General features: G+C 55.1%; 2 protein-coding genes across 2 annotated transcripts; both read left to right on the top strand.

The window, feature by feature from the left end:
• Window positions 1-561: 561 nt before the first annotated feature.
• On the top strand, window positions 562-2,051 carry MRPL51 (mitochondrial ribosomal protein L51). The gene is made up of 3 exons (XM_004610452.2): window positions 562-815; window positions 898-1,008; window positions 1,736-2,051. The coding sequence occupies exons 1-3, from the start codon at window positions 737-739 to the stop codon at window positions 1,930-1,932; spliced, it is 387 nt and encodes a 128-aa protein (XP_004610509.1). The 5' UTR covers window positions 562-736; the 3' UTR covers window positions 1,933-2,051.
• A 4,243-nt stretch (window positions 2,052-6,294) lies between these two features.
• Window positions 6,295-14,896, top strand: VAMP1 (vesicle associated membrane protein 1). Its single transcript, XM_055143115.1, has 5 exons — window positions 6,295-6,486; window positions 9,791-9,917; window positions 10,104-10,262; window positions 11,885-11,936; window positions 12,365-14,896. Coding segments are annotated over exons 1-5 (357 nt in total). The 5' UTR covers window positions 6,295-6,484; the 3' UTR covers window positions 12,382-14,896.
• The last annotated feature ends 11 nt before the right edge of the window (window positions 14,897-14,907 follow it).

Below are 14,907 nucleotides of genomic sequence, written 5' to 3'. Positions count from 1 at the left end.
CAGCGCAGGACCCGCGGCGCCGCGGCGGGCGGGGCGGGGCAAAAGGCGGAGGCGGCGGCCGGGAACTGACCGCGCCGCTGCCGTCCCCGTCCCCGTCGTGCGGGGGTGGCGGCTCCAGCAGCGTCGGCCGAGGAGGTGCAGCCGTCCTAGCGTGGACGGTGGCACTCTCGGCTACCTCCAGGACGGGAGGAAAGCCTGAAAACCCTAGTCCAGGCCCCCGCATCCCTACAGTGCGACGCCCGGCGCGGGGTGGGGGGGTCACTCTCGGAACCTCAGCTTTGCTCCGAGGAGAGGCGATAAAAGCGACAACGGCAGGGAGGAAGGAATCTCGGGGGTCCAGGCGCGGGGCCTTCATCTCCCTCACACTCGAGGGACGTTCAAAGAGGCAGGAAAGGATGCGTTTTCTTGAAACGTCCGTTTGAGAGAATCCTAGACAAGTTTCCATCAGCTCCTCGGACACCCCCAAAACTTCCTAGGTCAGGCCGGAAGCGCACCCAGCGCCCCCGGAAGCGAACGGGACCAGGCGGCGGAACTCGGTGGGCGGGGCTTGGTCGTGGGAGGCGGGGCCTGGGCGGGCCCTACGCCACGGAGATACCTGGGGAGGCTCAATATGGCTGCGCCCATGTAGAACGCTTGTGAGTCCTCTGCGGAAGGTGCCAGGAGATTCTCGTTGAGATCGCTTCTGGCCTGCTGGTGCTCTCCCGCCGCGTGCCGTCGGAGAGGGGAGTGGGGAGCGATGGCAGGGCCCCTCCTCTGCGGGGCAGGCAGGGTAGCCCTAGCCTGGGTTCCCATCGCCTGCAGAAGCTTCTCTCTGGGTAAGTGGCTGTTCTGAGCACCGCCCGAGAACTGCTTCTCAGTAAACGGTTCGAATTCATTCCCACTCTCCGCTATGCGTAGGTATTCCCGGATTATCCCGTGTGAGGCTCACGCTCCCGCCCCCCAAAGTGGTTGATCGTTGGAATGAGAAAAGGGCTCTGTTTGGGGTGTATGACAACATCGGGATCCTAGGTAAGATCTGACCCTCTCCTTGGCGTAGCATTTCGGCATGGCAAATCTCCTGTGTAGGAGTGGTACCTTGTCCGAGGGGTAAGAGCTAACACATGACTTAACTTTATGCTGGGCACTGAGAGCCCTGTATTTATTACTTTTTTTTTTTTTGCTTTTTGGGTCACACCCAGTGATGCTCAGGGGTTACTCCTGGCTTTGCACTCAGGAATTACTCCTGGCGGTGCTTGGGGGACCATATGGGATACCGGGGATCGAACCCGGGTCGGCTGCGTGCAAGGCAAACACCCTACCCGCTGTGCTATCGCTCCAGCCCCTGTATTTATTACATTTATTTATTAAATTGGGCTGGAGCGATAGCTCCATATTGGATATGCCAAAAACAGTAACAATAAGTCTCTCGATAAGAGACGTTACTGGTGCCCGCTCGAACAAATCGATGAGCAACCGGATGACAGTGATTTATTAAATTGATTAAATCGTTTAGTAGCCTATTCACTTTTACATTTGCGGATAAGAACACTGAGGCACAGAGAGCCTAAGTAATTTTCCCAAAAGTAGCAAATGGCAGTGCCAGAACTTGAACCCCAAGGCTCTGGCTTCCCACGGTGCACTGATAAAGTTGGGTAGTGTGTCTTGTCTATAGGCGCTGCTTAGGAAGATGCAATTGTGTGTGGTAGGCTTTGGTTTCTCTCTTCTGGCAATTCATTCGCTCTCTTCCATCACACAGGAAACTTTGAAAAACACCCCAAAGACCTGATTAAGGGCCCCAGATGGCTTAGAGGTTGGAAGGGGAATGAGTTGCAGCGTTGCATTCGAAAGAAGAGGATGGTCGGAAATCGGATGTTCATTGATGACCTGCACAACCTGAACAAACGCATCAACTATCTCTACAGACACTTTAACCGCCATGGGAAGTACAGGTAGAAGAGAAAGCCCAGAACTGTGGAAGCGGCACCTCTGTTGCCCCGAAGGGGACGAGGACTTTTTCCTTGGAAGTGGATTTGTATGCTTTATGCAATAAAGTGGAGCAACTTTGAAATCTATTCGTGACACCTTTCATTTTCGTCTCCATGTGGTTCCCACTCATTCATTGTAGTTTCAGAAGTCTGGTTCACCTCCACCTCTTTTTTTTTTTGGGGGGGGGTCACACCGGGCGATGCACAGGGGTTACTCCTGGCTCTGCACTCAGGAATTACCCTGGTGGTGCTCAGGGGACCCTATGGGATGCTGGGAATCGAACCTGGTTGGCCTCGTGCAAGGCAAACGCCCTCCCAGCTGTGCTGTTGCTCCAGCCCCTCGCCCTCTTAAGTCTGCACTGTCACCACTTCCCCTCTGCTATATAACTAGACAGTTATACCTGTGACCTTCGAAAAGAGCAATTTTGTTGATACCTTCTGTATTTTGGCCCAATATTTTGATGTTATTGTTTGGGGGCCATACCTCACGATGCTCAGGGCTTACTTTTGACTCTGTGCTCAGGGATCTCTCCTAGCTGTGCTTGGGGGACCATATGTGGTGCTGGGGATTGAACTTAGTTTGGCTGTGTATAAGGCAAACACCTTACTCACTGTACTATCTCTCTGGCCCTGAAAGTTATTTTTTTTTTTTTGGCATTTTCTATACTATTCAGAGATATGTCAAATTAGTGCTTCAAACCAGTTTTCTTTTTTTTTTTTTAATTATTTTTTAAAAAATTATTAACACAGGCTGGAGTGATAACACAGTGGGTAGGGCGTTTGCCTTGCATGCGGCCAACTTGGGTTTGATTCCCAGCAACCTATATGGTCCCCCAGCACCACCAGGAGTAATTCCTGAGTGCATGAGTCAGGAGTAACTCCTGTGCATCGCCAGGTGGACCCAAAAAGCAAAAAAAAAATTAAAAAAAATTATTAACACATCCCATATGGGTCCCCTGAACCTGTTAGGAGTTTTCTCTGAGCACCACAGGGTGTGGCCACATCCTTCAATGCTCAGGGGTTAATCCTAGCTCTGCAGAAATTACTCCTAGGAGTGCTTGAGGGACCATATGGTATGCTGGGATTGAACCCGGGTCAGCAGTGTGCAAGACAAGCACCCTACCTGTTGTACTATCTCTCCAGCCCCAAAGGAAAAACAATGGGGGGTGGAGGGGGCACACCCAGATGCTTAGGGGTTATTCCTGGTTTTGTACTCAGGAATCACTCCTAGCAGTTCTGGGAGGGCAATATACAATGCTGAGGATCGAACCCAAGTCAGCAGTGTGCAAGGCAAATGCCCTACCCACTGTACTACCTCTCTGGCCCCCAAAGAAAAAAATTTAAATTCAAAAACTGACATTGGCACAATTCACAGAGCTACACAGATTTTACTTATTTTACATGCATTTGTATGTGTGTGTGTGTGCTTTTAGCAAAATGTATGTATATTCTTGCAGTCACCACCACGATCAGGTTACAGAACAATTACAAGATTCTCTTATGCTATGACTACACAAAACCATTCCTAATCCTTGGCAATCATAATTTGTTCTCCATCTCTATTACTTTATTTTAAGAATGCTCTATAAAAGAATCATACAGCATATAACTTTTTTGGGGGGGGGGTCACACCCGGCGATGCACAGGGTTACTCCTGGCTCTGCACTCAAGAATTACTCCTGGCAGTGCTCGGGGGACCATATGGGATGCTGGGGTTCGAACCTGGGTTGGCCATGTGCAAGGCAAAACAACCTCCCCACTGTACTATAGCTCCAGCCCTAACTTTCTATCTTTTTTTTTTTTTTCTTTTTGGGTCACACCTGGCTCTGCACTCAGGAATTACTCCTGGCGGTGGTCAGGGGACCCTATGGGATGCTGGGAATCGAACCCGGGTCGGCCATGTGCAAGGCAAACGCCCTACCCCCTGTGCTATCGCTCCAGCCCCACTTTCTATCTTTTTGTTGTTGTTTCTTTTTGGGACACACACAACTATGCTCATGGTTTACTCCAGTCTTCCCCCCCTACCAATTTAACACCTAAATTGAGATGTTTCACTATTAACTATTAGCCATTGCCAAATGGGTGTCTAAGGCTTGGAAGAAAATTCCATACAGAAGATGAATATTTGGAAGGGTGGCGGGTGGTGGGGAGTGGGCCACAGGCAGTGGTGCTCAGAGCTTACTCCCGGCTTTGTGCTCAAGGACCATTCAAGGTGGTTCCTGGGGGACCATACAAGTACCAACCCGAGGTTGGTTTGTGCAAGCAAGTGCCTTAACTCCTATACTATTTTTCAAAGTCTTACAGTGGAATACTTTTTTTTTTCTTTTTGGGTCACACCCGGCGATGCACAGGGGTTACTCCTGGTTCATGCACTCAGGAATCATTCCTGGCTGGTGCTCGGGGGACCATATGGAATGATGCTGGGAATCGAACCCGGGTCGGTCAAGTACAAGGCAAATGCCCTCCCCGCTGTGCTATTGCTCCAGTCCAACAGAGGAACACTTTTTAAAGAATTACTGCAGCACCAAAGCTCTTGATGGCAGGCACAGGGGATTATACAGTGTGAAAAATCATGGACACTTGTAAAACAAATAGAAACGCAAGGATCAGTCTCTCTTTTTTTTTTTTTTTTTTGCTTTTTGGGTCACACCCAGCAGCAATGCACAGGGGTTACTCCTGGCTTTTCACTCAGGAATTACTCCTGGCGGTGCTTGGGGGACCATATGGGATGCCGGGGATCGAACCCAGGTCGGCCTCGTGCAAGACAAATGCCCTACCCACTGTGCTATCGCTCCGGCCCCAAGGATCAGTCTCTTGAGTGTGAAGTTTTACGAATTCTTGTGTCACAATTTGCTACTCTTTTTTCTCAGCAGAAATAAAAAAAAGTGGCAACTGAGTCCCAGGCAAGGGATAATAAATAGGGAGAAGCAGCTGTTAGGGTGGAGCAGATCTCTGCCTGGAGGAACAGGCCGAGACAACTCTTTCTGCAACAGCAAGGGGATTTATTCAGACCAGCACGCTGGGGCTCTCACTCAGCTCTCACTCCTATGCAGAGGAGGGTTAGAGAGAGAGAAAGAGCCCTGTATACAGAGTTCAGGCTCTTTTTATACACCTTAGTAAATAAGATTACTTTGATCATTATTCTCATTTTTCTCATTTTTCCAAGGTTACTTTGATTAACATCTTCATTTTTCCCAGGTCACTTAGATCAACATCCTAATTTTTCGGGACCAAGGGGGGGGGTCATCAGTGACATTCTGCTTTGCTAGAGTAAATTTTGCCATATGTCTGTGCCTTTCCTGGACATTACCAGGCGTCTGGGCAGTTTCATTTCCTGAAACAGGTCCTTGTTTTGTGTAGCTTAGATCATACTGCAAGGCATTGTTTTACAGAGATTGAACAAGAAAGTTAGCAAGTTACAGAAAGCAATCAAGCAAGTTAGCAAAACATTAACCCTATCCTTTGCTGCTACATGGCCCAAACCGTTCACAGCGAAGTGAGAGGAGAGAAAATTCTTAAATTATTAAGAAGGAATGGTTTTCTTCAACTCGATGACTCATTGGAGTGTTAAAAATGAACTGGAAGGGGGCCTGAGCTATAGTACAACGGACAGGGAGCTTGTTTTGCACGTGGCAAATCAGGGTTCGATCCTCGGCATCCCATATGGTCCCCCTAGCCCCTCCAGGAGAAATGCCTGAGTGCAGAAAGCCAAGAGTAACCCCTGAACATCGTCGGGTGTGGTACCAAAACAAAAAACAAGCCAAAACATGAACTGGAAGATTTTCAAGTTTCTGAGTCGATATGTTAACCTACCTAGGAGGACCTTCTGTCAAGAGCTCTCTTTGGATGCATTCTGCCTCCTGGGAGCTGTCGGTCAGAAGGACCAGCAGCGGGGAGGTGTAGCAGTGCAGACAACTCAACCACAGCACGTCTTGGTCCAGCGACCAAGAGCTGAGCCTCACCCACGGCCGCTGCTGCCGCCGGCTGCCGAGGACCGTGGGCGGGCCCGGGCTCAGAAACTTCACGGCCATTGGCTGGAAACTCCCAGCGGGCCCAATTCCAACTGCGGGAGCCGCTTTCCCAGGGGGCTGGCGCATAGTTCCACCCCGCCCCGCCTCCGATTTTGCCCCGCCTACTACAGTAGTCCGGGCCCGTGAGTGACGCGCGCGGCCACCACTGCTTGGGGGAGTCGGGGTGAGGGAAGCGCTGTCATTGGATATCTGGCAGAGACGGGGCGGGCTCGGCCGGGCCCGGGGCTGGGCTTCCCCGCGGGGGCCCTTTCTGGGCGCGGATTGGACCGCGGGGTAGCTAGCGTCGGGCGAGAGGCGTGGCCAGCGTTAATAAAGAGCGGCCCCGGCTCAGCGGCTGCGGTAACTTGCACCGCAGCTCGAGTTCCCGCCAGGGGTCGGCTGGAGGCGGCCCCTCCGTCCGCTTGCACCGCAGCATCGCCCCTGCCGGGTGCAGCCTCGCTGCCGCCTCGGGGAGAGGGCTCGGACCCTGGTTCCCTGCTTGTCAGAGACATGTGAGTTTACTCCGGTGTGGGCACCCGGCGCCTCTTGGCCAACTCTCACCGCCCCCCCACCCCTGCGCCGGACTCTGCGGGACGGAAAATGGCGCATTGCAGCAGCTGCGGCGACGCGGGGAAGCACCGCCGCGCGCCGCCCCCAGACCTGGCCACCCCCGGGGAGGTGGGAGGGTGGCACCGTATTGCCCTGCACCGGCTGCGGCCGCGGGCGGGGCAGGGGCGCGGGGGTCCCACGTCTCCGCTGCACCCTTTCGTCTCGCCTGCGGGGCTCCGTCTTCGTGGACAGCGGAGTTGGGGACAGGGCAGAGGCGGAGCCGGGAGCCATCCCGGGAGAGGAGTCCCCGGCCAGCCCCTCTCTTGTCTGTCGGATGGAGTCTGGGCTTAGGACTTTTTCGGCGAAGACTCGCGGGTACACCTGCGAGCCACTTGGGTTTTGCTCTGCAATCCCGGGTTTTTTTGTCTTTGCGCCCCACTCCCAGCCGGGATGCCCCCCTCCGCCCCCCCCCACCCGGGCAAATGGGCAGAACTCCGGAACTTACCTGTCCCGTTCCCCCCAGCGCCAGGTGAGCGAGTCCCAGAGACCCGGGGCGAGGGATGTGAATTCAAGCAGCATCTTCCTCCCCAGACCTCCCGGTTAGGAGGTCTCTTCCTGTCCCGGAGCCTCAGACAACTTCCCCGCCTTCCACGGTCAATAATTTAGTTTCAGACCATCTTCAGCATCACTCCCTGAAGCTGGCTCCCGCGGGGAAAACTATGGGGAGAGAGAGAGGCGCTTCCCGGCAGGATCTCAGTGTGTTTAGGAGAGCACTCCACATCCCTTTTCTATTACTGCTTGGGGTTCTGGGGCTGGTCCTAGGTGAATCTGTCTTGCTCCGAGTGACAAAAGCGGGGAGTTACTTGTGTTATATAAGGTGTGTCACTCACCCTGGGTTTTCTTGCTGAGTAGTTCCAACTGGCAGAAGCAGTGGGTAAAATGGGCTCCCCGAAAGCTTTCGAACCACTGCACTCTTTTCTCTCTTTGTTTTTTTTTTTTTTCCCCCATCTCACAGTGCACATCCTGCACTTGGACCAAGAGCTCAGATTCCATTTTGGGGAGGGGGGTGCGTTTCTCAGGGGGACTGGTTCCCATTAGCACCCATGTGGGAGGAAGAGGAGATGGAGAAAGCGTGGTGGCTGGTAGGGCATCACGCGGGCGCTGACCTTAGTCTTGTCATTGGTGCCACCAGCCTGGCCGGCTTCCAAAGCCAAACACCAGCCACCTCTCAATGAATGTGCTACCTTTGCGGGAGAATGAGATTGCTTAGCTCAGTAGCAGCGCATGGGTCTCGTGGCTTCCACACTGTCTTTCTCTTCCACTTGCCTCCTTCAGTGCCTTTGGGGGAGAAAGTGATCCCTTAGTTCTGGGAGGCGCTGGGTTTAATCTGCCTGTATCACCGCTCTGAGGAGAAGGTTCTCTTTCTCCCTGGGAAGAAATTCACTTCAGGCAGAGAAACTCCCCGGTAATTCATTCCTTGTGAATAGTCAAAGGTATTTCCTTTCTGATCACTGTTGCAAAGGTTCTCATCTCTGAGCGCATTCATTCACGGGCTGCTCCGAGGGGGTATGCTTTGGGAGATGCTGCTTCTGATTGAGAAATGCCGTAATTTCGATTTCCTCCCAGATTTGGAGAGCTCCCCTGCCCCCGCCTGTGGATTCTTCCTTGGCAGCAAAAACCTCATGGGAATTCTTTAGAAAGGGAGGTTAGCCTGTGTGTTTTAGGGCATCGAGAGGAATCTTCCCTTAAAAACATCCCACTGGGGCTGGAGCGATATAGCACAGCGGGGAGGGTGTTTGCCTTGCACGCTGCCTACCTGGGTTCGATTCCCAGCATCCCATAGGATCCCCTGAGCACCGCCAGGAGTAATCCCTGAGTGCAGAGCCAGGAGGAACCCCTGAGCATCGCCAGGTGTGACCCAAAAAGAAAAAAAATCCCGCTTTCTCCCCGTAGGATCATTCCCTTTTAAGACTCTGTGGGGTGGGGTGGGATCGGATGGGGTGGGGTACCGCAAGATTTCTTTTGGGTCATAAGGAACTGGGAGAAATTCCAGAGGCTGGATGTCAAGTCTCCAAAAGGGAAGGACAGAATGCTTCTGATGCATGACCATAGAGGACTTTTGCCAGCGTTTTTTATTTTATTTTATTTTATTTTATTTTTTTGGTCTATTTCTTGGAACACTTTCATCACTAAAAACAACGGCTTTAGGCCCCAGTTCTGTCGCCGTGAAACCCCAGCTTCTCTGCCTACAGCCCAGCCAACAGTCCTGAGTCACACCACCGCCAAAAGCCTTGTGATGCTCCAGACTGTCCTTACAGCCACCCTCAGAGCCGCATCTTGGGTACCACAAACCACGAAGTGGATCCCCCTCAGCCCAGCCTGCCAGCGTTCCCTTGCTGCTTTTAGCCGGGCTTTGTAAAAATAAACAAACAGGGGGCTGGAGCGATAGCACAGCGGGTAGGGGAGGGTGTTTGCTTTGCATGCAGCCGACCTGGGTTCGATTCCCAGCATCCCACAAGGTCCCCTGAGCACCACCAGGGGTGAATACTGAGGGCAGAGCAAGGAGTAACCCCTGTGCATCGCCGGGTGTAACCCAAAAACCAAAAAATAAAATAAATAAATAAATAAATAAATAAATAAATAAGGTCTTCAGCCCATTGGCTTGTTTTTACTCCCCCCCCGCCCCCCCGCAATGGAAGGTTCTGTTTTTGAATTTCTCCTTACCTGAGGTTTGTTTTCCAGTTTGACTTTACACTTAAGGTTCCTGCCCGACAGAGGCATGCCAGTGAGTGAGACCCGGGCCTGTCACGTTCGTCCTTGAAGCCACTGCCGCAGAGGGGGTGTGTTTTGAGTGGGGTGGAGGATAGATCCCCTCTCTGGACATCTCTGAGCTCCTTCTCCGTGTCTCCACAGATCAGCTCCTCTCTGATTCCCCCCACCCCCGTGCTTCCGTTCATCCCCGGAACTCGGATCCCGTTCCGTTGTCACTGCATATATACAAACTCGTTGCTTTGGCCAACTTGGGAGGGGTGGGGTGATGCCTGTAATTCTTTCTGCATCTTTTTCTTTTTTTTCCTTTTGGGTCACACCCGGCGATGCACAGGGGTTACTCCTGGCTTTGTACTCAGGAATTACTCCTGGCGGTGCTCGGGGGACCCAAACCCGGCTTGGGCCACGTGCAAGGCAGACAGACGCCCTCCCCGCTGTGCTATCGCTCCAGCCCCTGCATCTCCTTCTTTAATGCCCTCCGCCCATCTCTCTCCACAGGTCTGCTCCGGCTCAGCCACCCGCCGAAGGGGCGGAGGGGGCTGCCCCCGGCGGGGGTCCTCCTGGCCCTCCTCCTAATCTCACCAGTAACCGCCGACTACAGCAAACCCAGGCGCAGGTGGAAGAGGTGGGTGATGCCTGAGGTCTCTGAGACACTCCCGATCACTGATCGCGGAGAGGCTCGTTGGGAAGGGCGGTTGGCTCAAGCCTCAGGGAGGCAAAGTCGAGCTCACCCAGGGCGCACTCGGGGTTCCCCTGCGACCAGCAGCAGCGGCAGCAGCAGCTTCGTTTCAGTGCCCCCCCTTCCCCCCAGGTGGTGGATATCATGCGCGTCAATGTCGACAAGGTCCTGGAGAGAGACCAGAAGTTGTCAGAGCTGGATGATCGGGCCGACGCCTTGCAGGCGGGAGCATCACAATTCGAGAGCAGCGCTGCCAAGCTAAAGAGGAAGTATTGGTGGAAAAACTGCAAGGTGAGTTTTCTTCACGAGAAAACCCTCTGGGTTCCTCCTTCCCGCCCGGCTCTTGGCGCAGCATCTCTGCCCAGCAGAGAGATGGGGCGCTTGAGAGGAAATCTAGGCAGCCGGCTCCTTGAGGTGCAGTTACCGGAGTCGGCCACCAGGGTGAGCTAGCGTTCGGAGCCACACTAATTGGGAGCCCCGGGATAGGAACACCCTAAGAACTGAGACTAAATTAGGTCGGGCTGCCTTCCCCCCAAGGATTCCCCCTATAAAAATTCTTTTTTTTTCCCTTTGGGTCACACCCAGCGATGCACAGGGGTTACTCCTAGCTCTGCACTCAGGAACCACCCCTGGTGGTGCTTGGGGGACCCTATGGGATGCTGGGAATCGAACCCGGGTTGGCCGCGTGCAAGGCAATCGCCCTCCCCGCTGTGCTATCGCTCCAGCCCTCTCTCTATAAAAATTCTTATCTGGCCCTCAAACTCCTCGCTGCCACAACGGCTTGGGTAGAGAGCTTTGTAAGAACCTGCAACTCTGGGGCTGGAGCGATAGTCCAGTCGGTAGGGCATTTGCCCGGGTTCCATCCTTGGCATCCCGTATGGTCCCCCGAGCACCACCAGGAGTAATTCCTGAGTGCAAAGCCAGGAGTCACCTCTGAGCATCCCCGGGTGTGGCCCAAGACCAAACAAACAAACAAACGAACAAACACAAACCCTTGCAACTCTGAGGGAGAAATAAAGCCCTTAATGATGAGACATGAGATAGGGATAGTAACAGCGGGGAAGACTCATGTAGGCTCGTGTCCAAGGAGGGTAGGAGGGTTGGAGGGTTGGAGGGTCGAGGTGATGGCTGAGCACATTGAGCACCAAAGGGTGTGGCACAAAAACCCAAAGGGAGGGGGTGGGATGAGCTGCCAGACTGAAAATCCAGTTGGTTCCTCCTTTTGAGGCCTCCAGGCGGCAGGAGAAAGCCAGCAGGCGTGAGCTGGTGGCTTCAGGTGGTTTCTGAGGGGCTGGAGCGATAGCACAGCGGGGAGGGCATTTGCCTTGCATGCGGCCGACCCGGGTTCAAGTCCCAGCATCCCATATGGTCCCCTGAGCACCGCCAGGATTGATCTCTGAGTGCAAAGCCAGGAGAAACCCCTGAGCATCGCCAGGTGTGACCCAAAAAGCAAAACAACAACAACAACAAAAACAACAACAAAAAAAACCAAATCAGGTGGTTTCTGAGATGCTTTAACTGTGGTGCTAGGATTTAACAAAAAAAATTTTTTTTTTTTTGGAGAGGGGAGATGGGGGTGGCCCCAGAGGCCTACATTGGAGACGTATAGTTTTTTTTCTTTTCCCCAAAGTTGGAAGACTTTCTCTTCCCTTCTTTTTTTTTTTTTTTCCTTTTTGGGTCACACCCGGCGATGCACAGGGGTTCCTCCTGCCTCCGCACTCAGGAATTCCTCCCGGCGGTGCTCGGGGGACCCTATGGGATGCAGGGGCTCAAACCCGGGTTGGCCATGTGCAAGGCAAACGCCCTCCCCGCCGTGCTCTTGCTTCGGCCCTTCCCTTCCCTTCTCTCTCGCCCTGCTGGGCCCTCCCCTCCTTCCCCACGGCCAAGGAGTCGCCTTCTTTCCGTTTCCGCAGATGATGATCATGCTGGGGGCCATCTGCGCCATCATCGTGGTAGTTATTGTAAGTAAGTATCGCTGCGGTGGCTGGTGGGGTGAAGAGGGGGGACGGTCCCCATCTTCTCCCGGCCCTGCCTGCTGCCTGCCTGCCTGCCTGGGGAGGGGTCTGCTCTGAACGAGGTACGGAGATTGCGGCTGCTGGTCCGGGCGGGCGGGAGGGAGGGCCCCGGCCAGGCTCGGCCTCGGGGGACGGGGTCTCCCCTGCAAAGGTACCGAGGCGAGCTGCCCGTTCCAAGGAAGTGGGGCTGTGCTGCTGGCCACTGGCTTGGGTCCGAGGGAGACCGTGGGGACGGGACTTAGGACGACCGAGAACCCTGGGTGATTTAATAACTCCGTGTAACCTGCCCTCTTGTTCTCTCCTGTCTCTCTCTCTGTCTCTGTCTCTCTCTCCCTGTCACTCCTCTTCCTTCGGGGACTTGCTGATGCCTGTGTCCAGTCTACTTTTTTACTTGAGAATGTGCCCTCGTCCGCCCCTCCCCGTGCCACCCAAACCCCCGTCCCCCCCTTCTCTCTCTCTCTCTGCTGTCACCACCGCCTCCATCCCAGCCCAGGCTTCTCCATGGCCCATCCTTCCGCCTCCCCCCGCCCCCCCTCTTCTGTTGCTCCCATTTGCCATGTGTGATCGCCCTCGACGCCAGAAATGCTGCTCGTGGCAGAGTTTGAGGTCACTCCCTGGAGGCCAGCCGCGGGGGCCTCCTCCCGCCCTTCGGAGGCCAAGCTGGCAGGGCAGAGTTGAGGCCAGGGGAGGCCATGGGTCCAAGGAGGCCACGGATGGTTCTGCCTAGGCATTTGTCGCTGCAGTTCAGGGAGGGTCCTGGGGTGGGGCCAAGGCCCTGGGGTGCCACACTTTTCTAGAAGGTTTGGCGGAGGGTGGGGGTGAGAGGCCTCATTTCTTTTTTTTTTTTTTTTCCTTGCTTTTTGGACCACACCCGGCAATGCATAGGGATTCCTCCTGGCTCTGCACTCAGGAATTCCTCCTGACAGTGCTCGGGGGCCCCTATGGGATGCTGGGGATTGAACTCGGGTCTGCTGCGTGCAAGGCAAACACCCTCCCCGCTGTGCTATTGCTCCAGCCTGGGGGGTGGGGTGGGGGTAGGGGTGGGGGTCTCATTTCTAAACTGTGAGCCCGAGAGCTGTCTCTTCAGGGCCCTCAGGGTCTTGCCCTTCGTTCTCCAGAGACCTGTTTCTGAGGTAACGGCGCCTCGCACCCCCACGGCTAGGAAGAGGCGAGGATGCTCTTCCTCCCGTCCATGAGGTGATCCCACAGGCCCAGGCCCAGAAGGGGCTGACCCGTGTCCACCTGTACTTTACTTTACTTTTTTTTTTTTTTTTTGAAGTAAAACAGATTTTATTTGGAGGTTTTTGAAGGGGAGGAGGGGGAGAAAGTGGGAGAGAGTAGAGAGATGCAGTCAAGAGAGAACCCGGGCTTCTCCAAGGGCGGAGAGAGCCCCCCACCCCCCGCGCCCCTACCCCTGCCCCCAGCATTAGATAGGAAAGTGCATATCTCAAGAGGGGAGATGCGGGCGACACATGTGCTCAGCACTATGCGGCCGCGTCCACCTTTTCTGCCGTTCTGGATTGTCTGTGATGTCCCCCCCACCCGCCCATAGCTCGGCCTGCCCGAACAGGGAAGCTCTGTGTTCCCGTCAGCCTGGAGAGAGTGAGAGTCAGGCAGCCAGAGTCAGGGCGCCCTTCGGAACTGCACGCCTTGAGGGAACTGCACTCCCCGTGTACACCCCGAGGGAACTGCATCCTCTCCGGGAGGGGCTTGTTGCTTCCTCCCGAGGAAAGAGCACGAGGGGCTTCGAAGGCAGGGGCCCGGGGTCCTCAGAGACGCCTTCCCTCTACCCAGGGCGGGAGCCCCCTTCCTGAGTGTTGGGGGAAGGCGGGTGTCTGCACCGCTGTGCCGTGCTGTGTGTTGCTGTCCTATTCCCTCTGTGCCCCCTGTTCTCCGCACACCACTTCCCCTTCAGACCCCCACCCCCGCCCAACTCCCCCCTACCCGCCTCCCTCTCTGTCTCCTCTCTTTCCTCGTTTTTGCCCTTGACGGTTGCAACCCAAGGATGTCGAGGAGCCCGGCCAGTGTGGTGGGCCACGACTGGGGGTCGGGCGAAGGATGGGGGGGTGGAACGGACCCAGGAGTAGGAGTAGGTGGTGCAGGGGGTGGGGGGAGAGGGCCGCCGAGGCAGCTACCAGACGGCAGCAGCGGGGTCGGGTCTGGAGTGTCTCTTCCCACGTAGCAGCATTTCACTGCTCAGAGCCCATCGTCCCCCACCCCGCCCCGCCCCCAGCCTCCCCCCTTCCCTTCGTCCTGCCCCAGGGTGGGCGCCCGAAGAGCCGGAAGGAATCGGTCAGTGTGTCCACTCTCCTCGGCTCCTCCCTGCCCTAATGCTGGCGGCGGGGGGGGTAGGGGTCACCGCCGGAGAAGAACTTCCTCTGCCCTCGATGTGTCCCAGGCCTGGAGCGTGCCCCCCCGCCCCCCCATACACACACACCCCAGGGGGGGGCACCTAGCCCCGCTCTCTCAGGAACTGACTGCTTCCTGGGTGTTGGTGGGGCGGCCAGGGCGACGGGGGACCCAGCTAGACTTTTCTTGCTCACCCTACGCCCTGTTCCATGTGTGGACCCCACGCGCATGAGCAAATATGCAAGTAATCCCCCCCCACCCCGGGACTGCGCAGGCGGCACATGAAGCCGAGCTTCCCCCATCCCCCCACCCCCTTGCCCCCCATTTCTTCGGTTCCCGTGAGATGATGTGGGGTTTCCACTGCGGGTCTCTCATGCCTCCTGGTCTTTTTTCCCTCCCCCTCCCCTCCGCCACCTGTCCTATCTATCTCTCACGAGGATAGGACAGAACACTTGTACCTCCACCACCAAAGGCATGTGGCATATGTACCAATCTCATGCATTCTGAACGAAGGCCAAAAAAGAAAAAAAAAGAAAAAAATTACAGACTCCTGCCACTCAACTGAACGGACT

This window comes from Sorex araneus, chromosome 6, assembly GCF_027595985.1.
Source record: "Sorex araneus isolate mSorAra2 chromosome 6, mSorAra2.pri, whole genome shotgun sequence".
NCBI lineage: Eukaryota > Metazoa > Chordata > Mammalia > Eulipotyphla > Soricidae > Sorex > Sorex araneus.
The sequence above is the reverse complement of the archived record's forward strand: the minus strand, read 5'-3'. Positions and strand labels throughout refer to the sequence as shown.